The sequence below is a fragment of the Chlorocebus sabaeus genome, chromosome 12 (genome assembly GCF_047675955.1).
Source record: "Chlorocebus sabaeus isolate Y175 chromosome 12, mChlSab1.0.hap1, whole genome shotgun sequence".
In the NCBI taxonomy this organism is placed as follows: domain Eukaryota; kingdom Metazoa; phylum Chordata; class Mammalia; order Primates; family Cercopithecidae; genus Chlorocebus; species Chlorocebus sabaeus.
Window position 1 is genome coordinate 99,748,620 of NC_132915.1, and position 25,340 is coordinate 99,773,959.

Genomic DNA, 25,340 nt, shown 5'->3' on the forward strand with positions numbered 1-25,340 from the left:
GAACAAACTACAACAGATGCACACAGTACTTAAGAACTTTCACAGCAGAGTCACATCAGTTTTGTTTGCTCTTCAGGCATGGCAAGTAGTAGCAGTCCCACTTACAAAAGGAGAATAAAGCTCAGAGATAAGGAACGTGCCCAGATCACACAGCCAGTGATAAGCAAATCTGGGATTCTGAAGCCAGATCTTTCTGAATTTAAAGTGTGCGATGTTCTTTCCATTCTACCACGTTTGCCTCTTAAATAGCAAAGCCAAATGCTTGAAATCAAGATTAGCAAGTAAGCCTGGGAGATGGAGCTATCTTTTCTTAGCTCCCCACCCCAAAAAAGCATGCTTTCAAACTTGCTTTTTCTTTAGATTTCAGCTCAATGATTACCACACACATCTGGATATAGTTAATTTGTGTTGTTTCGCTTGGAAATTCAAATGAGACTGGAATTTAGTTAAATATTTTAAATGATTAAACATACGCCATTCACTGTTTAGCAATGCCACTCAAGTATCTGTTATAACAGCATTTATTTTAAAATAGTCTCATTCAAAAAAAAAAAAAAACCTGAAATTAGTCTCCATTTTCTAAAACCTCTGAAAGTGTTTCGATCTTAGCTTAGCAGGATTAGTAATTCACTTTGAAACTAACTTTTTCTGACAGAACAATCCAATTCAGAATGAAATCTGAAATTTTACAATCTAGATATTGCTTTTACTTGTTCTACACATCTAAAAATGTGTTATTTTTCTATGTCAGAGTTCACTAAAATACTCAACAAACTTAGCAATTCTATAATCTATGTTATTAGATATGCTAAAGAAACAGTAAGACTGAAATAATTTCCTAAAACCTGCTGCTTCTAAGTCAAAAGCTAGGAAGGACCTGAAAGGTAGAAATTTGCTTTTTCTAATAAGTTGCTCACTAACTCTCAAACTGGGGAAGGGGAAAATATTTATTGAGGGTCTTAGGTCCTGGACCCTGAACTCAAGTACTGGGAGTATTTGCCCCTTTTACAGACAAGGAAATTGAGACTCAACTGGTTCCAAATAGTTTGCCCATGGCAAGAGTCGACGGGAAGCGGGGCCAAGCTTTAAACCTAAGTCCTGTTCTGAAGCATGGGTTATCAAGCTCATGCACCCTTCAGAAGGGCAACTTCCCACTCTTTCTTCAAACAACCCATTCCCAGGTGCCCACACAGCAGCGGCAGGCTCTGGGAACACCCAGAGGCACAAGAGGTGGCCCAGCCCTGGTGCTCCCTAGCTGTGCACATCACTCTGAGCTCTGCAAAGCTGCCAAAGTTGCTCCAGGAGGCACAAGCAACTGCATTAAGCACAACGTGAATGCTGCAACCGGAAACCAAGGGGCACAGCAGCCCTACCGAACTAGGTTCCTTCCCTGAACAAGGGGCACAAGACAGGAGGCGCCTTCCTCAAAGGGTGGCTCTGAGGGTTGCACAAGATGGCGCGTGTAAAGCAAAATGCTGGGGACACTAAAAGCTCAAGAAAAGCTGGCTGATGAAATTCCTCTCCGACAAGATCCTGGCCCTCCAGGCAGCTATTTTATACAATCACTCTCAGCAAGTCCCAGGGTTGGCAGCTTTCATGGAAACAGAGGTCTTCAGAATTTCTTTCTCAAAGTCATGAAGTCATGAGAGGCAGCAGGAAATGGATTTCTACCACTTTTCCCCAAATCAATTTAACCAGATCTTCTCAGGAAAAAAAGCTGCTCCTTCTGCTGAAGAGCGGTCCATTTTAAGCAGCCAAGGACCTGTTTGCCACCGTGGCCTGCCAAGGTGTAAGATGCATGCGGTGATAACAGAGTCACACACAGAACTTTCTAATTCATCAGTGTCAGCTCTCCCTGACAGAACGCTTACTCACACTTGCTCATTGTTAGTCAACTGGCCACTCATTCTGGGTAAAATTTGGTGCTTTCCACATACCCACAGACTGGGATCATTTTTCACTCCATTCCTGCCTCCGAGGCCTCGTCTCCTGGTACTGGTGCTTGCTCCGGAGGCCGACAATGCCAATGTGTGCAGAGCTGATTGATGAATATAAAACAAGCTGGGCACCAGGGGACCACGTCCAGCCACTAGAGAGCAGTGGAGCACCTCTCACTGCTCGGTAGAACACACGCCGGCTTTAAATGGTTTAATTGTATGCATGCATTTCATTATAAGTCTTGGCCAAAAGCTTCCTGGCGAGGCAAGCCAAGCAATCAGACAATCTTGCATCGCTTGCTGAAATCCAGATTTGTCCTTTGTCAGCATAAACAGTTTAATTTGATGTTTTCACTCCTGAGTAAGCACTGAGTATTACATTTAAACCCCTCATGAGGGGGAAGAATGCTTCCTTTTCATCAGTAAATGTACCTCAATGTCAAAGTCTACCTTTTATTCCCAGTGAATTAAAAAAAAAGTATTCCATTTAATATGCTAAAAATATTTGTAAGGCATTCAACAATTTCACTCAAAAACTAATTCCTCAAAAAATGGAGTTCCTTTTCTAAATGTAATGTAGTCAAAGAGGAGTTAAATTTCACCCTAATAATTTAAAACACCACTTGAAGGGAACAGGGATTTTTCTTATAATTGCAACTGCAACATCTCATTGAACTGACAGGTTATAAATACTTATTCTTCAGAAAAGACTAACAATCAGGGCATCAGGGCCTAAAATGTGAAAAGTTTTATTTCATTAATGCATTTTAATGAAATGTCACAAGATATGGAGCGAGAACATTTTTTCCCTAAAACACAGGTGTCACCTACCCTTTCACAGGACAAAATGGAGGATGAAAATTACCCAAAAATGCGCCTATCTTAATCAGTCCCCTGCACCATGAGGCCCCACCAGGAAACCAAAGCTGACTGCAAGGCATACACTCTGCCTCCTGCCGCGGGAGTGCAGGGCAGAGGGAGCTGGCAAGTCTCTTAAAGGCACCCTTTACTCAGCTCCATATCTCAAAGTAACTTCCCAAATTTCAGGGCATTCCACTTTAACTGATGGACTAGACGGTATTATTTTCATTGTATGGATGGAAGAAGCTAAAATTCACAGAAAGGAAGGAGGCTACCCAAAGTCATGCAGCCAGAAATGGCAGCACGGGTACCTGAACCCAGATCTGGTTAACAGCAAATCCTTCGTTCTATGAACTACACAGTGAAAAGCCTTCTGATGCCTAAGATGACTTTCCACGTAGTCTGACCAATGAGGAAGTAAAAGGCATCAAGCACTAGGTCATAAGCATATAAAGGCATTTTCCTTTAGCAGGGGCACTCTCGTCTAATTCTGAAACAAGAGCAGATAAAGATGAGCTAGTTAACCTCACTCTCTCTCAGTGGGGTTTAAAGCAAAGAACTTTAAACTGTTAGCATTTCCTTTAACTGTTCTGAAAAGTGCTCTGGCAAGGGCTTTTACTTGGTTGTAGGCTAAGAGCAATTCAAATCAGGAGACTTTGTGGTAAAATGTCAGAGCAGGAAAAAAAGGAGGAAGAGCACCCATACATTAATTCAGTATCTCACCATTTTGTCTATAAAAGGCATTTAATATTTTTTTACACAGAATCAAGAATAAAATCCAATCTAATTAGAATAGATTAAGAACTGGCAAGGGCTGACTATATTACATTCCCTGTAACAATATGATGAATTTTAGAAGTAAATATTTTCTCATTTCCTGATATCATGGCACCATCTATTGGCTTAGTACCACCTTTGCAGCAATCAGGAAACAAGATGCATTCATTCAACTTTCAACTGGGCTTTTGGTTCCCACTTGTTTTATTCTTGGCACTCCATTGCAACATAATTTTAAGATATAAAATCCATTCACTGCACATTTTAAATCTTCTAAAATGCATCTTATATTAAAGCAGGAAGTGCCAGAGAAATCTTGACACAGAGAGCTACACACAGAAACATGTATTGGCACTAAAACATGCTACATACAAAAGACTTATGTTTGGTATCTCACTTCATGCTCACACATGAAGTAAGCATTACAGAAGAAATCAACGTTCATAGTCAAACAGCTAAATGAATGTTGGACTTAAGACCTGAACCCAGGCTAAGGACAGTGGCTCATGCCTATAATCCCAGCACTCTGGGAGGCCAAGGCAGGAGGATCACTTGAGACCAGAAGTTCCAGACCAGCCTGAAAAACACAGTGAGACCCAGTCTCTACCAAAAAAAATAAAGGAAAAAAAAAAAAAATCAGTGGTGGTACGCCCAAAGTCCCAACTACTTGGGGGGCTGAGGTGGGAGGGCCATTTGAGCTCAGGAGTTTGAGGGTACAGTGAGCTATAATCACACCATTGCACTTCAGCCTGGAGACAAAGCAAGACCCTGCCCCTAAAAAATAAAAACAAATAATTAAGTTAATTAATATCTTTAAAAAAATATCTGAACCTTATTTGACTTCAAAAACCAGTTTTCACTCAGCCACACTGCCTCAAAAAATCGCCAAAAGCAACATATCCACATAAAAAGCAGTGATTTACAGAGCATGTGCACATAAAACGCGACGTTTCAGCATCCCAATAACCCTGTGACCTTCACAAGTCAAAAAAAGTAGCTTCATTTCAGAAATAGGGGTTATGAAGTTGCAGAGGTTAGGTGACTAGGCTCTGGTCAAGCAGAGCTAGGACCAAAGCAAGGGCTTCCACCTCTTTTTCCAGAATCCTAAGTGCTACTTCATTCAGGAGTTTAGAGAAAAGCCTGCTCCAGGCAGTCACTGGCTGTGTGGACAAAGCTCCTGCTGGAATAGGGTCTCCTAGACCTAAGCACAGAGGCAATCCAGTTCCGATGGAGACACATGATTCTAAAGCCTCTTATACACAGTCAACCACATGGCTGACCCCAGAGCAGGCAGAAGAATTTCCAGCAACACACGGCTATGAAGTTCATATATATGCCCTCTGAGGTTTTTATGAAGTAAACATGCTGCTAAATTTGCATCCAATTTAAGAATTGAAAATGAATACAGAAGAAACATTTGCCATCTTAAAGTGCACTAATTTGATCCAGTGCAGGATAACTTTCAAAATCAAGTCATGTGGAGATATCAAAGTATCTATACAAAGGTTGTACTTGAGTATAAAAATACAGAAAAGGTTGTGCTTTAGTATAAAAATACAGAAAAGCTTGTACTTTAGTGTAAAAATACAGAAAAGGATGTACTTTAGCGTAACAATGGCAAATCTTAACTCCCTATCCATGTTCCTAAGTTCTCACTTAATTGTAAGATTCTTCTGCCCACAAGGTGAGACATCCAGCATGCTTACTACTCTGTCCCACATCTTCCTCACTGCTTGGGGGCCCTGTAAACTGGGACTTAGTAGGTGCATTCCAGTAATTAGGAAACTGTATAACCAGTTTATCTGGAGAATTTTACCTGGATGGCCCTGGCAGTGACCCCAAGTCTTCCCTAATGGTGCATACCAATGTTTACTCCTTAAGTTAGCATTTCTAAATTGTCCAAGGACCTCATTTTCAGGAATGTCATGCTTGAAATTTTATTCATGTTAATTCTCTATGTGGATAAGCAGGCAAAAACAAAAATTTTATATACCTTGCCAATGCTGCTACAAGGAACACTGCCAAGCTAATAGCAAAAGATGGTCCCCAAGCTTCTTCTGACACTACTTCAGCTTGCCTAATAAAGAAAAGCTGGCAAGTTCAAAGAATAAGCTAATTAATCTGAGAATTAAAAGAACCCACATTATGTCTATAAAAACATAACTAAAATGCTTTCCCTTTCTTAATAAAGTCAAAAAATCTTGCCTAGCTTTTAACAATCAAATGAATCGATCACCAGTAGTCTCTTCCAAATTACTCTCTTAAAAAAGAAGTAAATGAAACAATAGGGATCCTTTCTCTTTTCGGAGAATAAACCACATGCCACGTACCAACAGGAAAAAGTCAGAGACTGAGGTTCCCATTCCCACTCACGTACTTCCTTACTTGTGGTACAAGTAACCTCTCTGAGCCTCAGTTTCCTCATCTTTAAGATAGGGATGATGGCACCCACCTCACAATGGTGCAAAGATTATTATCAGTAAGGCATCCCACAACAGGTGTAGGTGCTGTAGCTGGATGAATGCTGCTCTCATTACGGTCAATGTGATGTTCACAAAGGTTTTAGGGCAGAAGCTGTTCAGAGGCCACACCACAAAGAGTCTGATATATTAGTCTCCCAAGTAAACTCTCAGGAAGGCCAGTCCTCAGACAGGAGGCTCCGGGACCCCACGTTCAATGCAGATTGAGCTGGGCAGCAAGTTAAAGATGAGCAAGACAAGACAGGTGTCTTCTATTCAGTGTAAATTAAGAGCAGCCTTTAGGCGCCTGGCTAGTCGCCAATACAGGCCCATGGGTAGACAAAATTTAGACACCCTTGTCTTCCGGTTAATTTATAGCTTCCAGCTCTTACTGTCAAATCGCTCAGAAAAAAAGGAAAAAAAAGATTAATTACAAAGTTTTGCTTTTATTCTTCATAATAAAAAAACTCACAATCTAACTAAAACATGAGAATTCAGATGAAATATTCATTTTCTCACTTAAGCTACAATTACAGAAAGCCTTGATTCCACAGTGAATGCTAATGTTCCATGGAGGCACTTCATTTAGGAGGACCTTCTATTTTATCTGGAGTGTGAGGTTTGGTTTGTAGCTCACTCAAAATAATAAGCATGAATTAAAACAAAATCCAGCCAGGCACAGTGGCTCACGCCTATAATCCCAGCACTCTGGGAGGCTGAGGCGGGTGGATCACTTGAGGTCAGGAGTTCGAGACCAGCCTGGCCAACATGGTGAAACCCCGTCTCTACTAAAACTATAAAAATTAGCAGGGTGTGGCTAATTACAGGCACATGCCCATTATCCCAGCTACTTGGGAGGCAGAGGCAGGACTGCTTGAACCCAGGAGGTAGAGGTTGCAGTGAGCCGAAATCGAGCCACTAAACTCCAGCCTGGGCAACAGAGTGAGTCTCCATCTCAAAAAAAAAAAAAAAAAAAAAAAAAAACTCCACCAAATTTTGGCAATTCTAAGTTCTCTCTCAATACCCAGCTCCTCACTCCCTCAAAAGGAAAGGAAAGGGGAAAGAAGTGGGGGAGGGGAGGGGTGAAAGAAGGGTTGGGAAGTGAAAGAAAAAAGAAGAGACAAAACCACAACAAAAATCAAACTCAGATTAGGAAGAAAGCTAGCCCTGCACAGCTGCGACCACGGAACAATGGCTGAAAGAAACTAAGACAGCCACAGAGACAAAGCCCAGGCCAATACAAAACTGTGATCTTACATTCTCTGTAAAGTGCTCCTCTTCACAGTGGACTTGGATTGGAAAGAAACAAAAAGTAAAAATCACGTTGTCTTTGGGTCGTAAAATTGTGGGGTGATATATATACATATATAGAGAGAAAGAGTTTAATTTCCTTTACTGCAATAAGGCTGTTTCAGTAAACACTGTTTTCAACTTGCAGGACAGAGAACCCATGCAGAGAACAGTCAAAAATACAAAAACAAGTACCAGGAATTTGTATATTTTTAGTATTCAGAAGCAAGGCTTAATAGCTAAGTGAAATCACATCCGTAGGATGATAAAAATCACAGCAGCTGTGTTGTACTGGGGCTTGCAGGAGATAGAAAAAAAGGGTTCAAATCCCAGCTTGGTCACTTATGGGGCTGAGTAACACTAGGTAAGTTGCTAAATCTAAGTTTCAGGTTTCTCGTCAGTAAAATAGCAATAGTAGCATCCCTTACACTGAATGTTAACTGAAAATAATGTGCCAGCACCCAGTACTCTGGCACTGAGACATTCCCATAAACATGCTTTAAATTTAAAATCATACTAAGCTTTAAACAAAAAAACAAACAAAAAAAAGTAAAAGGACATGTCACATTTACAACACTTTAAACTGGGACCACACAAATGGAACACAATCTAAACCAACTACATTCCAGGGGTACTGTAAACTGCTAGTTCACAAACAACGAATAGCAGCTAAGGTTTCTGACACTAAGTTTCAGACATTCTTTAGCACAAACAAGCCGGAGAATCAGAAAATTAATTCACCATCAAATATTCACTGAGTTGCACAGGGCTCTGTGAGACCCTGAGAGTAAGGCACAGATGCTATTCTCAGAGGTCTAGAATTGTGCAGGAGCAGGAGAGACAATGCCTAGGGGAAGCAAAGTGCGGCCAAGGCAGGAGTCCTGGGATCCTGCTTCACTCCTCGGAGGGACTTGTGAACTCTGCCAGGGGCAGCCAGGAGGGAATGGCTTCTGGGCTACACTCAGGGTAAGGAGGAGGAACACTCCAGGCAGAAAATGCGCTTGTGGAAGGAGGCAGCAATGGGTGTTAGGCTCTGTTCAAAGGAGGACGAGGGGGCTGTTGCCACAAAAGCCCAGGGCACAAGGGAAGGAAGAACAGGAAATGAGATGAGAAAAATGGCCTAGAGCCCAACTGAAAAGGGAGGTGGCCCCAAATGAAGGAGTGACTGCAACACTGCAGCCAAGAGCCAGCGAGGAGCTGGCACTGAGGAAGGCCAGGAGAGAATGATGACAGAAATCCAGAATGTGGCCCAGGGTGAGCTGCTGAGAGATCTCTGTAATGACAGTGGCCATCCCTACTGCCACCACCACTGGATTAGTCCTCACCCTCAACATTTCTGGCCAGGATGCAAGCTCCCTCCCTGCCCCAGGCCTCTCACGCCAATGCTCCCCACAGCTGTCAGCTGCTCCTTCTAACAAGCGAACCTAATCCTCTCATTCCCTGGCTTTTGAGCAGGAAACCTCCAGGACAAAATCAAAACAGCTCCGCCTGCGCCTGCAGCATCTGGACCCCCGGGGCCTGCTTTCCAGCCTTGCCTCCACTCCACACTAGGCAACATCCATCCCTCTTCCACCCTCTCCATCTTTGCTTCTGCTGCACCCACTGCATGGGTCCCTTGCCCCGCCCCCACTCACTGCTCCTGCCGTCCCCATGCAGCACACTCTGGCCTTTCAGTGCTTAACCACACGGAGCCCTCGTGCACTACAGGCCTGAGTCTATCCCTCGGGGTAAGGGGTGCATAGCAAATTCCTACTCATCTCTCAGGCGTTTAAGTGTTCCTTCTTTCCACTTTCACCCATTAGACTGGCAAAAACACTCAGCATCCGTGAGGTGGTGGGAGACAAGCGTCCTTGTATTCTTTAGTGGGAGTATAAACTCGTGTCAGCTTTTTGGACAGCAATTTGGACAGCAATTTGGCAATAGCTCTCAAAAGGTAAAATGCACTGTCCCTTTTCTGGGCTGCCCAGCCGCTGTATTTCCTGCCTCTGTCCGGAGAATTCCAGTGCCATCTGAGCTTCACCAATCACAAGCACCCACCTTCCCCATGAGGAACTCTCTGGTGGCGGAAGGGATGGCAGGAAGGCTCAGTTCTGCGGCAGCCAGGGTCCGGCACCGGCTGTGCCCGCGGCATAGACTGAGACACTGTTCTTGGCCCCAAACCCAGTTCTTGCCCTTCCAACTACGTTGTGAGTCACTTGCTATACTTTTCTCAAAAATCCCTCTCTTCTTTAAATCATCCAGTGACTCAACTGCTTACAAAAGAGAATTCTGGTCAAAACGTGTACACCTTAATTCAGAAATTCCACTGCTAAGAATGTATCTAAATGAAGTATGTATTTATACAAGTAGAACAAGACACATTTGTTACCAAAATATGAAAAACAAGATATTAATTAGAAGAATGGGTCAGCAAGCAGGGTATAGCCACATAATGCGATTCTGTACAGCTTGCTATTACAGAAATTCTATAGGCCCACATAAGATGATGCAAACACTTCTTCAAAACAAGTTAATAGTAAGGGAAGAATATTATGTATAGCATGTGCTCATTTATGTGTGTTTTTTTTACAGGGGTAACTACATGACAGAGAAGGAGATACGTGAAAGTATATCATAACACATTTTCTGGAAAAAATACAAACAATTCTTAAGAGTGGTTACTCCGGAGGGATGTGAAGGAGACTTTTCTTATACTTCTTTGTCCCACTTCAATGTTCTGTCATGTTCACAAATCACATTCATTAGAAAATGCTTGAATGTCACTTGCTCAGAAAGGACTTCCCAAACACCCACTAGCCACACACTCCTTCCTAGTATCCTCACTAATGAAAGTTCTTTTCCTCTGGGACACTTATCACAATGCATTCTTCTAGGTTCATGTGAATTCACCTGTCTAATGCCTGTCTCCAGCACAAGACTATAGGCTCTGAGGCAGGTGATGTGTTGACCACTAATCTTCCCAGCTCCTAGCCAAGTGCTTGGCACTAACGATGCTAAATACACATCTGACAAACGAATGAAAAGATCCAATCATCCTTTTAAGACTCGGCTCAAGTGAAGTTCTTCCTGAATTCCCCCAGTTTGGAAGTGACCCTTTCTTTCTCCCTTGGGTCCCCTCCTGCCCTTGTCAGTGTGTACATCTGTCTCCCCCATTAGACTGGGTATCTGAGGACAAAGACCCTGATATTCACTTCTATCTGTGCTGCCTGCTACAGTTCCTTTATACAGAAGGCACTCACTAACGAGCTGATAAGGCCGGGCGTGGTGGCTCACACCTGTAATTCCAGCACTTTGGGAGGCAGACGCGGGCAGATCATGAGGTCAAGAGTTTGAGATCAGCCTGGCCAACACAGTGAAACCCCCCTGTACTAAAAATACAAAAATTAGCTGGGCATGGTAGCACGTGCCTGTAGTCCCAGCTACTCGGGAGGCTGAGGCAGGAAAATCGCTTGAACCTGGGAGGTGGAGGTTGCAGCAAGCCTATAGTCCCAGCTACTGGGGAGGCTGAGGCAGGAGAATCACCTGAATCTGGGAGGCAGAGGTTGAAGCGAGCAGAGATTGCACCACTGCACACCAGACTGGGTGACAGTGCGAGACTCAGCCTCAAAAAAAAAAAAGCTGATATATGAGTGGAGGAACAAACAAGACCTCAAAGTAACAATTTACTTGGGTATTAAAATCACATGTTACTGATGTCTCATTCTCCTTAGTCTGGTATTTTAGGGCAGCAAAACCAGTCTGTGTGGAGTCAGTGGTTTCTAAATAGAATTCTCCTATAAACTCAGAGCTGTGGATCCATCACTGGGAACTCAAATGAGACTTGGACAGACAGGAGGTCACTGTTGGCCAGGAAAAAGCACAAAGTGGGGTGGCAGAAGTGAAATGGGCAGACACAAAGCTGTTTACCTACTCACTTTCAACAACTTTTCCTAATTCAGCTTTATGCTCATGACACAAATTACCACAGTTCACAGGCAAGAGAAACCAATTTTCCCATTTTACAAATGAAGCTGCTTTGTATCAATGTCAAACTTCTTAAATTTGATGACTTTATCAAGGTGCTAAAAGAGAACATCTTGAAGGATTCAGAGGTGAAGGGTTGTGGTGCCTGCTATTTACTCTCAAATGGTTCCCCACGCACACGAAACAATGATAGTAGTAACAACGTGTGTGAGAGGCAGAACTAATGTGGCAAAATGCTAACAACTGACACATCTGAGCAAAGGACAGATCAGTGTTTGTTGAACATTACTGTTACTTTTCTGTAGTCTGAAATTTAAGCAAAAAAGAGAAGAAATAAAACTACTTAATAGAAAAGGTTATTCCACCTTTACCACCATTTAAAGGTATCAGATGGGGAGAAATAAAAGCAATACTTTGATGGAGATACCAAATACATTTGAATAAAGCAATTCAGAAAAATTCTAAAATTACCATAAGTATCGTCATTTTAGAATAATTGCAAAGATTCATCCATATGGTATCTGGGGGTAAATCATTCTCCCCAACAAACAGTGAACATCTGTTATATAAAAACCTAGTAAGAGGCTAGATAATAACACAATGGCATAGTAAAGTCTCAAACTGGCAATTTCCAAACTACTCAAGGCAGCAGTTTTCCTAGATGTGGAGCCAAGACACCAAGACGGAAAATATAAGGGGTAAACGACAGCTGGAAAAACACCAGCTACACAATACACACAACCTGTTCGAAGTTCTGGACCTGTGCAATTTGACCCAGAAGCAATAACGTAAATGCTAGAACTTGAAAATCCCAATTCTTCCAAATATAATTTTATCACTATTTTTTGCAGTCATTAAAAAAAAAAATTATCAGCCGCCTATAATCTCAGCACTTTGGGAGGCCGGAGCAGGCAGATCACCCGAGCCCAGGAGTTCGAGACCAACCTGGGCAACATGGCGAAATCCCATCTCTACAAAAAACACAAAAATTAGACAGGTGTGGCAGAACGTGGCTGTAGTCACAGCTACTCAGGAGGCTGCGATGGGTGGATCACCTGAGCCTGGGGAAGTTGAGGTGGCAGTGAGCTGTGATTGCACCACTGTACTCCAGCCTGCGCAGCAGAGTGAGAAACTGTCAAAAGAATAAAATCTCCTAATCTAGCAGCTAGACCTAAAGCATAAATGCAAAACGCTGGTTAGCAAATGAGGAAGAGAGGGGGAAAAAAAATAGCTACTATTTACAGACCGGGCATTGGAGCACATGCTTTATGTATGTTATTTCCAACCATCACAACTTGGTGTGGTAGGTATTGCTGATACCACTTCACAGGTGAGGAAATCGAGGTTCAGACAGAAAGCAAATACCCTAATCCCTCAGAGATTAAGTAGTAAAGAAGGACCATGATCATTCCTGTAGGTCAAAATGTACTCGACAAGTTTCAATGTGAGGCTTCTACTCTAGAATTCTACTCAAATCTCATCTTCTTCATAAGAACTGTTTTTTCTAAAAAAAAAAAAAAAAAAAAAAAAAAAAACAACAGACAAGGTCTCACTCTGTTGCCCAGGATGCAGTACAATGACTTGATCACAGCTCACTGCAACCTCAAACTCCCGGGCTCATGCAATCCTTCTGCCTCAGCCTCCCGAGCAACTGGGACTATAGGCACACACCACCACACCCAGCTTTTATATATATATATACACATATATTTTTTTGGTACAGACTGGATCTTGCAATGTTTGCCTAGGCTGGTCTTAAACTCCTGGCCTCAAGCAATCGTCCCACCCCAGGCTCCTAAAGCACTGGATTACAGGTATGAGCCACAATGCCTGGCACTGATCTTTCTATTTAACACTGCCATCTGCCTCCACCCCAGCCCCTGCCCAAAACTCCCAAGTCCCCTTATCATGTGTGAATTTAATTTTTTAAGATCACTGCAAATTCATATGCAGATGTAAAAAATAGAGCATTTCCATATGAACTTGACTCAGTTTCTCTCAAAGATAGTATCTTAACTATAGTACAATACCATCCGTATTACCTTTTTTTCTTAATATCACTTTCTAATACAGGCTGAGTAGCCCTTATCCAAAATGCTAGGGACCAGAAGTGTTTCAGATTTCACGTTTTAGAATATCTACATTATACTCACCCAATTCAGCACCCCTAATCCAAAAATCCAGAATCAAAAATGCTCCAACGAGGCTGGGCAGAGTGGCTCATGCCTCTAATCCATTCAAGCATTTTAGAAGACCGAGGCAGGCAGATTACTTGAGGTCAGGAGTTTGAGACCAGCCTGGCCAACATGGTGAAACTTCATCTCTACTAAAACTACAAAAAATTAGCCGGGCATGGTGGCACACGCCTATCATCCCAGCTACTTGGGACGCTGAGGCAGAAGAATCACTTGAACCTGGGAGGCAGAGGTTGCCACTGCACTCCAGCCTGGGCAACAGAGCAAAAATCCATCTTGAAAAAGAAAAAATAATAAAAATAAAAATGTTCCAATGAGTATCACGTTGGCACTCAAAAACTTTAGGATTTTGGAGCATTTCAGATTTCAGACTATAAAAAATATATTCATAATAAATATATTTATAATACCTGTGTATTATACTTCTCACAGTTGTTTATTGTCTATTTACCCTCACTAAAATATAAACTCCTCGAGGGCAGGAATCACTATTAGAATTGTGTTCACTGCTATATACCAAGCACCTAGAACAGGGCCTAATCTGTAGTAGGAACTCAGTAAATATTTGCTGAATGAATCAAAGCACTGTATTGCACCTCCTCTTCTAAGAGAAAACAGACCAGCTCCTCAAGAGACCATCTTAGTAAGTAAGAGTACTCTGAAACATCAGGGAAATGTTACACTCACCCATGGTGACATAAGGCAACTTATCAGTTGATCCGTGAGGATAGATGCTGTACAGGTGAGGTCCAGTAACATCTACTCCTCCTAAAACTAGGGCTGCACCAATGTAACCTTGATACCTGGTGATGAGAGTATGCATAAGAAAAAAAACATGAGTCCACAGAGCATCACTGTAACTTAGCCAAAAGTTGCATGACAAGTCAGACAACAAAAACAAAAAGCTTTCTTTAAGACTGTTTCATTAAGGGGTTATTGTTTGGATGGGAACAAAAAAGGGAAGGGAACATTAGATGAACATCTACTATCAGCCAGTATAAATTATGTGAGGCACTCCACACACCTCATTTCAGCTCAGCCTCACAGCCCCCATTATTATTATTACTTTTGAGACAGGGTCTCACTCTGTCACCCAGGCTGGAGTACAGTGGTTATTATCATGGCTCACTACAGCCTCAGCCTCCCCAGGCTCAAGCAATCCTCCCACCTCAGCCTCCTGAGTAGCTGGGACTACACCTGGCTAATTTTTGTATTTTTTTGTAGAGATGGGGCCTTGCCATATTGCCCAGGCTGGTCTCAAACTCCTGGACTCAAGCAGTCCTCCCACCTCGGCCTCCCAAAATGCTGGGATTACAGGTGTGAGCCACCACACCCAGCCCATAGTCCCCTTTAAAAGACAGCATTATCAAGCCGGGCGCGGTGGCTCAAGCCTGTAATCCCAGCACTTTGGGAGGCCGAGACGGGCGGATCACGAGGTCAGGAGATCGAGACCATCCTGACTAACGCAGTGAAACCCCGTCTCTACCAAAAAAAACACAAAAAACTAGCCGGGCGAGGTGGCGGGCGCCTGTAGTCCCAGCTACTCGGGAGGCCGAGGCAGGAGAATGGCGTAAACCCGGGAGGCGGAGCTTGCAGTGAGCTGAGATCCGGCCACTGCACTCCAGCCTGGGCGACAGAGCGAGACTCCGTCTCAAAAAAAAAAAAAAAGACAGCATTATCATTCCCATTTTAGAGAAAAGAAAATCAACCCAGAGACATTAAGAACTTGCCCAGTCTCAAAATCAAATTGGGTTGACTCCAAAGATTATCAGCACTTTTCCCATCACACCTCTCTGGGATCAGCACATACTCCACCTCCAAAGTTAACAATGAGGTGCTAAGCTCAGCTGTTCCACTATTCAAATTATCAACCTAGCCACAAAGGCGAGGCATGGTGGCTCACACCTATAACCCCAGCATTTTAGGAGGCCGAGGTGGGCAGATCACTCGAGTCCAGGAGTTCAAGACCAGCCTGTGCAATATGGCGAGACCCTGTCTCTACAAAAACTACAAAAAATTAGCAAGGCGTGGTGGCATGCACCTGTAGTCCCAGATACTCGGGAGGCTGAAGTGAGAGGATCCCTTGAGCCCGAGGCAGAGGTTGCAGTGAGCCATGTTCATGCCACTGCACTCCAGCCTGGGGGACAGAACAAGAGTTGTCTCAGAAAAAAAAAAGAAAAAAAAAAAAAATCAACCTCACCACAGCCCAAACAGAAAAACAGCTCATGTTGAAACACCTTTGCCTTTGAATTAACCCACATTATAATCATATATATGAACGCATATCCAAAGAAAATATTTCATCATTCAGGAAAGTGAATATTAAAATAACTCCATGATAGCGTAAGAAACCACTGCTACTACCCACAGGATAAACTTACACTTCGGCCGGGCGCAGTGGCTCAAGCCTGTAATCCCAGCACTTTGGGAGGCCGAGACGGGCGGATCACGAGGTCAGGAGATCGAGACCATCCTGGCTAACACGGCGAAACCCCGTCTCTACTAAAAAATACAAAAAAAAAACTAGCCGGGCGAGGTGGTGGGCACCTGTAGTCCCAGCTACTCGGGAGGCTGAGGCAGGAGAATGGCGTAAATCCGGGAGGCGGAGCTTGCAGTGAGCTGAGATCCGGCCACTGCACTCCAGCCCGGGCGACAGAGCCAGACTCCGTCTCAAAAAAAAAAAAAAAAAAAAAAAAAAAAACCTTACACTTCTTCAGGAACATCACAGGAATACATTTTCCACCCACCCCATCTCCATTTAATTGTGCACATATTTGTTCCTTTGGACTCTTTTTTCCATTTCTATAGATTCCTCTCCCTGTATTTGGTACAGTTTTTTAACATTAGAATTGCTGTGCTAGATAAACATGCTGGATTTAAAGTTCTCCACTGTGAGCCCTCAGCTCTTTGGGAAGAAAAACAAAACCAACACATACTGAATTTGCCAAACAATGTAATCATTAAAACTGTTACAAATAAATTAACACAAGAACCAAAGTCATAACTTTGTCTGAGACATAGCCACCCATCCAGAAGTGCTCTAAGTAAACAGAACAGTGGTCCAATACTTGCCCTGTTCCTCGATTACCAAATTGTTATTTCAAAAAGAACCTTCCATTTATAAGTAAAAACTTCAAGAACTTCCTAGGAAAAGATTTTAGAAGTAGTCTAAAAAAAGAACAGAGCCCCAGACAAGGGAAGAAACTGATTCAAGGCCACACGAGCTAGCAGCAGGGTGAGACTAGGGCCAAGGGCTCCAGGAAGAGAAGCCACAATCGCCCAGTCCCACCACCCTCAACTAGTCCAGTGCCTATTCTACTATGCCAACTGTCTACTGAACAGGGTATTTAAATAAAGTCAATAATAATCAGCTAGTTGCCTTCTAAGCTAAAATATTAACTGTTATATGCCTTTAAAAGAATCAAGATGTTTTGGCAAATTATTGAAATCGTTAAAATTTCAGTAATTTACTGATCCAGAGATTCTAGCAGGACTCTATTCTAAGGATATAAACAGACAAATATACAGAAATGAATGCACAAGGATGCTCACAACAGCATTGTTTATGATGATTAAAAAACTGGAAACAGGCAGAGGGAGAAACGGCTAAACTGATCCGGCTGTACAACAGAACATCACACAATCATTAAAAATCATGCTAAGCTCAGTGCGGTGGCTCACGCCTGTAATCCCAAAACCTAGGGAGGTCATGGCAGGAGGATTACTTGAGGCCAGGAGTTTGAGACTAGCCTAGGCAACATAGTGAGAGATCGTCTACAAAAAGTTTAAAAAAACAAACACAACAAAAAAATTAGCCAAGCATGGTGACATGGGCCTTTAGTCCCAGCTACTTAGGAGGCTGAGGCGAGCAGATGACTTGAGCCTAGAATTTTAAGGCTCAAGTCATCCGCCATGCACTGCTTTTAAGTGAGCCATGATCATGCCACTGCACTCCAGCCTGGGCAACAGAAAGAGACTCTATCTAAAATAAAATAAAATTTAACAATCATGCTGCATTTTCTCCTTTGCTACTAATGGTAGTACAACGTTTGTCAACGGAGAGCTCTGACAACATCTCTCAAAATGTTAAATGTGCAAAACTAAATAAATGTGCATTTATTCTAGAATACAGTCTAAGGAATTAATTACACCAGAACCCAAAGGTTCTACGTTCCAAAGCGTTCATAGAACACCTAACAATAGCTTAAATACCTTAAAATGGGCAATTTCATTAATGTTCAAAAATTGGTTAAGTTGTAACACAGCCACAAAACGGATACTATGACACCACCAAAAATTATGATACTGATTAATAGTTCTTAGGCTTTTATGGGTCACAGAGCCCTTTTAAAAACTGATTACAATTGGCCGGGTGCGGTGGCTCAAGCCTGTAATCCCAGCACTTTGGGAGGCCGAGACGGGCGGACCACGAGGTCAGGAGATCGAGACCATCCTGGTTAACTCGGTGAAACCCCGTCTCTACTAAAAAAAATACAAAAAACTAGCCGGGCGAGGTGGCGGGCGCCTGTGGTCCCAGCTACTCGGGAGGCTGAGGCAGGAGAATGGCGTAAACCCGGGAGGCGGAGCTTGCAGTGAGCTGAGATCCGACCACTGCACTCCAGCCTGGGCGACAGAGCGAGACGCCGTCTCAAAAAAAAACAAAAAACAAAAACTGATTACAATTGTGGAAACTTTCCTCCATAAGAGTACACACAAACATTTTTTCTGATTTCAGGAGAGTTACAAGTATTCAGAACTTCTCTATGGGTTCAAGAGAAAAACTCATCTACTGACTGGAACAATATTTGTAACATACTATTATGTACATAAGGAAAATTACAAAACAACACACAAACAGTTCATTCTTTTAAATGCATACATACAAGGATACATGTCTAGAAAAAAAGGTACGGAAAAACAGATCTTCAAAAATTTACAGTGTGTGTGTCTAAGTGGCAGAACATCAGGTGGCATTTACTTCTATCCAGGTTTCTAGCGTCTACATTTTTTACAATTACATTATTTTTATAAGTTTAACAACAGTTATTTTCATTTTGAAATGCCCTAGTATAGAACCCATTCAAGACACACTGTTAGGTGAAAAGATTAGGCTGTACTATAAAGAGTCCGTACAACTATAATCCCATTTTTTAATAAAATATTACTGAACATATTTTTAAAACCTTGAAGGTTGTGTAATAATCTCTTAGCACTAATTGTTTGTGGGTGGCAGGAATTCAGGTAGTTTTTTATATTCTTTTTGTTTGTATCTTCCAGCTTTGTTTTGTTTTTACCATGAACATGTAATAGTAATATAAAAGGAAGAGAGGAAGGGAAGAACTTAGAAGACACAAGACTGGAATAATATACAGTAAACCAAGAGTGATGCTCCCCGAATGGCAAAATTTTCATTTTGTTCTTTGGGCTTTTCAGTATTTTCTAAATTTCCTACAATAAATGTACACGTTTATTAGAAAAAAAGTTACAATGTAAGAGCCTCTACATATTCAAGTAATAGTTTCCAGAACACAGAACAGCATTTCACTAATATTTCTATGCAACTCAACAAGGAGGCTCCATGCCCACAGAACAAGCATTACTTACATCAACTACATCGAGCCAGCATAGGTGTGAGATAAAGGCAGTGCTTAAGTAAGGGAAAAGAGGTCACTTCTGTTTATCAAACCTTATTTTCTCACTGATTCACATACATGGAAATGGGCAGTTCAGAAAAAAAAAAAAAAGTACAGCAGTACCAAGAACACCCTGTATCCCTTTCCAGACTGAATTTTATGGGGCTCTAACTATGCAGTAGGCTCTGTAGTAGGCAAGGTAAGAGCCTAGCTTCTTTATTCCTGTCCTCCTCAAAAGTCAGACAGACAGAAACTATAATCCTCATTTTGTTGAGAAAGAGTCACCCAAATTTACACAACAGTCAGTGCTGTAGGTGGGAGGTGAACCAAAGTTCTAAAGTCAAATCCTAAACTCTTTCCTTAAACCACTCTCATTTTATGTAACTCACCAAAAATGTAAGAGGACATAAAAGACTGTAACTATTACGCTGGTTTATATTTTTAAATGTTCCTCTCAAAATTTGATAAAATTTAACTTTTACAAAGTATCTTAAACTAAAAAATGACAAAACACTGAAAAGAGACTAGAATTTTTTTTTTTTTTTTTTTTTTTTGAGACGGAGTCTCACACTTTCACCCAGGCGGGAGTACAGTGGCACTATCTTGACTCACTGCCAAGCTCCACCTCCCGGGTTCACACCATTCTCCTGCCTCAGCCTCCCAAGTAGCCTAAGGACTACAGGCGCCTGCCACTACGCCCGGCTAATTTTTTGTATTTTTAGTAGAGATGGGGTTTCACCATGTTAGCCAGGATGGTCTCAATCTCCTGACCTCGTGATCCACCCGCCTCGACCTCCCAAAGTGCTGAGATTACAGCCATGAGCCACCACGCCCGGCAGAGACTTTAGAATTCTTTAAAACATTCTAGTGATTAACAGAAACGTGCTAGATTATTTTGCTAATTGTTTTAAATGACATTACAAGGAATCTTGAAACATTCTATTTGCGGCAATTTTAGAAGCTTGAAAATTGCCTTTATTACATAGACACACTGTATAGAAAAAGTTTTCAAAAAAGCCTTACATATAATGTGCCAAGCAAGCCACCAGAGGGAGCTTTATATTTAAAATTAAAATCCACAAATCTCTTCAGAAATCTAATCAATAGGTGTGCTTTAACAAGTTCTACTCACTGTACTGGAAGAATTTGGTTGGCAATAATTCTCCTGGATTAGAACAATGATATGTACACAAACACAAAGCAGCAATTGGGTAGACTATGCTTCCTATACATATGACTCTAGGCTTTGGTCTCATTTGTAAAATGGGAACTATACTACTGGCCTTGCTACAAGGCTACCCTCAACCTCATATACACTACTGAAAACCCACAGGCCATGCTAGACACACAGAGGAGGACCCGCAAATTCTCAAGAAGGCCAGGGCCCTGAAGGGAACAGTGAGGTGAGCCAGGCAGAGAATGTGACAGAGTACCCACTCCCACTTCTAAGGCAACATCCACCAATGAGTTCCCGAAGATTACGACCACGTGTTTCTGAATGTTTTCAAAAGACAGAAATCTAGACTTCTTTTTTTTTTTTTTTTTTTTTTTTTGAGACACAGTCTTGTTCTGTCACCCAAGCTAGAGTGCAGTGGCATGACCTTGGCTCACTGCAACCTCCACCTCCCAGGTTCAAGCGATTCTCCTGTCTCAGCCTCCCGAGTACCTGGGATTACACGCGAGTGCCACCACGTCTGGCTAATTTTTGTACTTTTAGTAGAGACGTTTCACCATGTTGGCCAAGCTGGTCTCGAACTCCTTACCTCAGGTGATTCGCGAACCCTGGCCTCCCAAAGTGCTGGGATTATAGGCATGTGCCACTGTGCCAAGCCAAAATCTAGACTTTTAATTCAAATCTACCCATTTATAATTATTAGCCACTATTAAAAAAAAAAAAAAATAGCCATATGATCCAAATAAATTTCTCTACAAGCTGATGGCCTATAAGCCACCAGTTCAAAATCTTTACTGTCTATTCATGCTCCCCTTTAATTCTCACAACAACCCTGCTAGGGGCAGGTATTATGATATCCATTTCACATAGAAGGAAAAAGGCAAAGAATATGTTAAAGGTAAGGCAGGTCCCTAAAGGAGAAGCCAGTATTCCACCCAAGACTAAATGCCCAGGGTATTTCTCCTATAATCACTGCTTCTCTTATGAGAAGCCAATAAGAAAATGCACTTTGAAAACTCCCAAGACCCATACAAACATAAGGTAATGACGCAATTATTAAAGGAGAAAGAGAAACAAAATTACTAATATGAGCTGTGAGTCAGCAGAGAATGAAGGTCAGGTCATAGCCCCTATCTCAGTTAAAAGGATGAGAGCATGCGTAAAGCACTTTAACATAGGTCCTGAAACAGAGTAAGAGATAGATAAAGGTTGGTTAATATTAATATTATCATACCCACTGACAGCCAATTATAAATACCACTTTTCATTCATTGTTATTTTGCCCCTAAAGGGGGCAGGGGGGGAAGGGGAGACACTCATTTGGCTTTGTGTTTATGGGGAGGAGAGAGTAGTTTCACAATACAAATTCATAGTTCCTCCAGCTATAACTCTCTTACTATGAGCAAAAAAGTTTCTCTTACCCAGTAATATCCCTATGCTTCAGGAAATGACTCAACTGGTGACATGTGATTTACTCATGAAAAGAATCAGGCCCCAGAAATTCAAATGCACTATCAAAAACCATTTAAAGTGGCTCTTTAACATAACAACTGATTTCTGGAACAAAATGTGTATTTCTGAAGGCTTTTTTGCTACTTTCTAGGCTTCTCCTGGCTGAAAAAATCTAAGATATGAGCAAAAGATACCACCAGGAATCCCCATTCTGGAAACTTACCTGAAAAGCATCTGCTTCAGCATCCGATTGGCTGTCACAACTCTGGGAAGACGGCCAGTGGAGAGGGAGTGGAGCTCCAAGTTGGAAGAAATGAGCTGGGTTGTCATGTCTGTGTCTGCAGCTGTCCCAGCACCACAACAACTGAAAAATCCAATTAGAAACTCAGTTGAAATCCAATTATCAGAGGGCTCAATTAGAAGTAGGGGGTTCTTGGATAACTTCCAAGAAGTCCAGGTACCCAGAGAGATGTTTTTGAGTGTATCTATGCTGTAACTTTTCTGCTTAATCAATCTTAAATGAACAGAAAATTAAGAAAATGCATCTAGTTATATGCAAATATATTATCTATGGCCCAACGGAACGTACGAAATTATTGGTTTCTGTGATAAGACTATGCATTTCATTAACGCTACAAATATATCCAAGTTGTACAGAAGTGCAAGGTGTGTTAAAAGTCTTGCAATTCAACATCTACCAAGTACTTACTATCAGATACCAGTTATTACACTAAGCACTGGGAATAAAGAAAATATGACAGGACTTGTACTGGATTTCAAAGTTGAGTGGAAGACACACAAGACGACGAAAATTATAATACATAATTTAATATACTGTAGTAACATAAGTACAAAATGCTACGGGAAACCAGAGGAGAAAGCAATTGATTCTGATTATTAAGAAAAGGTTTCACGCTGGGCATGATGGCTCATGCCTGTAATCCCAGCACTTTTTGTGAGACCCAGGCGGGATGATCACTTGAGGCCAGAAGATCAAGATCAGCCTAGGCAACATAGTGAGACCACATCTCTCCCAGGAAAAAAAAAAAAACAAGAAATATTTTAAAAAGAAAAGAAAAGGTTATATATGACCTGGAATAAAATGGAATAAAAACACTCTACAAGCAGAGAAGGAAGAGTTTCTAAATAGAATCTCACATAAGCAACAGTGGAATAGCTTGGAGATGAGGGAAACAGGGACAGTTCAGATGACAGTTCAGATGCAACTGGAGCACAGGGTGATGGCAACTGAAAGAGAGGCTTGAAGGGTAGGCTTTCTATGGACTGTGCAAGGCCACAGAATTTTGATTTTTATCCTAAAAGTCGTGTGGAAATGTGACAAGTCTCATGAAAAGCTTTTTAACAAAGGGACGTCATCAGATCTATGTTTTACAAAATCCAATATGGCAGAAGAGTGAACAATAGGATGCCTAAGAGAGGCAAATTAAATAACTGCAATAGTTCAGCTAAGAAAAAAGAACCTCTATGGTTCAAGTTAATGTTTGAAAAAAAAGAAAAAAAAGAAAGAACCCAAACTAGAGCCTTAGCAAAGGAAAGGATAGGAGGGAATGGATTCAAGAGGCACAGGGAGGGCAAAACTGGCTACCAATGCAATTGGAGACTGAGCAAAGAGCGGACTTGAAGATGACTAGCTTGGGTAACGGGTGGACGGAAATGCCATTTAAAGGAGATAGAAAATACAGGTTGAACAACAGGTTTTAGTGAAGAGCACAGGAAGGTCAATTTTTACCCTGACACGTTTGAAAATAAAAGAGTTATTCAAATGAATCAATACTTACTAAATATTAGGAGATATGAAGTGTATTTTTGAACAGTTCTTGTCAGCAACAACCATCCCTTCAGTTGCTCTTGTATCTGCTCCAAGAACTATGCCATCCTATTGAGAAAAAAAAAAAAGTTTTTAAACAATATTACAAATATAAACCAACCACAACTCTCCATTCTACTTTAGGGAATACTATGTTGGCCATACCATGCTCCCCTAATCTCAAAACGCCAAACAAAACTCATACCAAAAATATTGTGCTACACTTTCAGGATTTAAGAAAAAGTTTCTTAGTAAATGCTACTAATTGAATCCTGAGTAGGTAAGAAATATTCCCAGTTTCAAGTGAGGCTCAGGTGTCTGGTGAATTCCTTGCAAATCAGAGCTAATCTGGAAAAAACCTGGATTAAGACTCAGGAATCTTCCCATTAAAGTAGCCATCACAGTCAATTTCCTTTTAAAACATGTTGCTCTTCCTTAAAACAAGTTGCGCAGGTAATCATTATCTCTTTTGACGTTTACAACAATTTAAGGCAGGAGTTATCCCCATTTGATGCATCTGAAGGAGACCTGTGAGAAGGAAATCTAGCTGCCCGAAGTTGGAATCAGCATTATAGAGTTCAAAGGTGAGACAGACCTGTCTGACCCCAAATCTCGTGATGTCCCATCACATACTTCGGCTTCCTAAACTAGTAATTAAGAAGCTAACTGACCTGTTAAAAAAAAAAAAAAAAAAAGGAAAAAAGAAAAAAAAAACTCAGCAAAGTGAGGAAAGAACATAAACTGTTAAGAAGCACACAAAACCAGACAAAAGCAGTCCCTCCTGAAAGACGGTCTCCTGATGTATTCTCTAGTATTTGCCTTTCCAGACCGAGCCAGGAGAGACAGAGGAAGCCAAGTGTTCTGATTCCTGTTACCGGTTCAGTCACTGCTGCTCTTACCCTAACCTGGCTTACCTTATAGACCACCCCAGCGATGGTCGTGCCAGTTTTCCGGGCCTTTGGAAGCTTGTACCCCCTCTTGGCAAAATCGGCTTCCAAGACGGCATTCCTGAGAGCAAATGAGAGAATCAAGTGTTGAAGGGCAGGACCACATCGCGCAGCACTGGCATGAAGAGTGCCTAACAGAGAACTCAGTAAAGCTACTATTTGTTTTCACGCCCATCTGTTCAATGAATCCTCCCATCAGCACTGTTCTCCCGTTTTGAACGAAGACAGTCTCAGAGAGGGGCCGTGACGTGCCTTAGGAGACGGAGATAAACGGTGGCCGAGAGCGCTTTGAAGGTGGGAGAGCAGACCCGGCTTCAGGAGAAACCCACGCCCAGGCCCTGATTCCCCTGAGTCACACGGGCCGCGGGCCACAGGCCCTGCCATGCACTCTTCCCTCAGAATTCTCGTATCAGGCCTTTGCCCAGCTCCCACCCGAGCACCGCACTCTTACTCCCTCCCTGAGCCAAGCCCCAGGCAAGGCCGCACCTGCGACAGTTATCAAAAGAGAAGCCTCCAACCGGCGGAGCATACACCGACACAGCCGCCATCTTCCCAAGAGAGCACTTCCGGGCCGGAGGCGGGCGCAAACCAAAAGATCCGAGCACTTCCGGCGTCGCTGGCAACTGGGACTGAAGGGGCGGGGCAAACGCCGCACTGGAACGATTGATCTTAGAGATTCTGGTTCCTAGAGAAGCCAGAGATGTTTGAAGTATATCGCCCCAAGTGGCACGGAGGAGAAAGTAACACCCGGAACGAGGAAAGGACTTGTCCAAAGTGAACGCACCGGCGACCAGGTCTCCTGCCGCTCAGACTGGACCTGCTTC

General features: G+C 42.2%; 1 protein-coding gene across 1 annotated transcript in view; it reads right to left on the reverse strand.

Moving 5' to 3' along the window:
* PSMB7 (proteasome 20S subunit beta 7) overlaps positions 1-25,128 on the reverse strand; it is a 62,809-nt gene extending 37,681 nt beyond the window's left edge. The window contains exons 1-5 of the mRNA XM_008006299.3: positions 25,003-25,128; positions 24,484-24,577; positions 23,541-23,638; positions 21,965-22,105; positions 14,170-14,285 (exon numbers count right to left, since the gene is read on the reverse strand). Coding sequence (XP_008004490.2) covers positions 14,170-14,285; positions 21,965-22,105; positions 23,541-23,638; positions 24,484-24,577; positions 25,003-25,064 — 511 coding nt within the window. The 5' untranslated portion in view covers positions 25,065-25,128. The remainder of the gene's footprint in view (positions 1-14,169; positions 14,286-21,964; positions 22,106-23,540; positions 23,639-24,483; positions 24,578-25,002) is intronic.
* Positions 25,129-25,340: the final 212 nt, after the last annotated feature.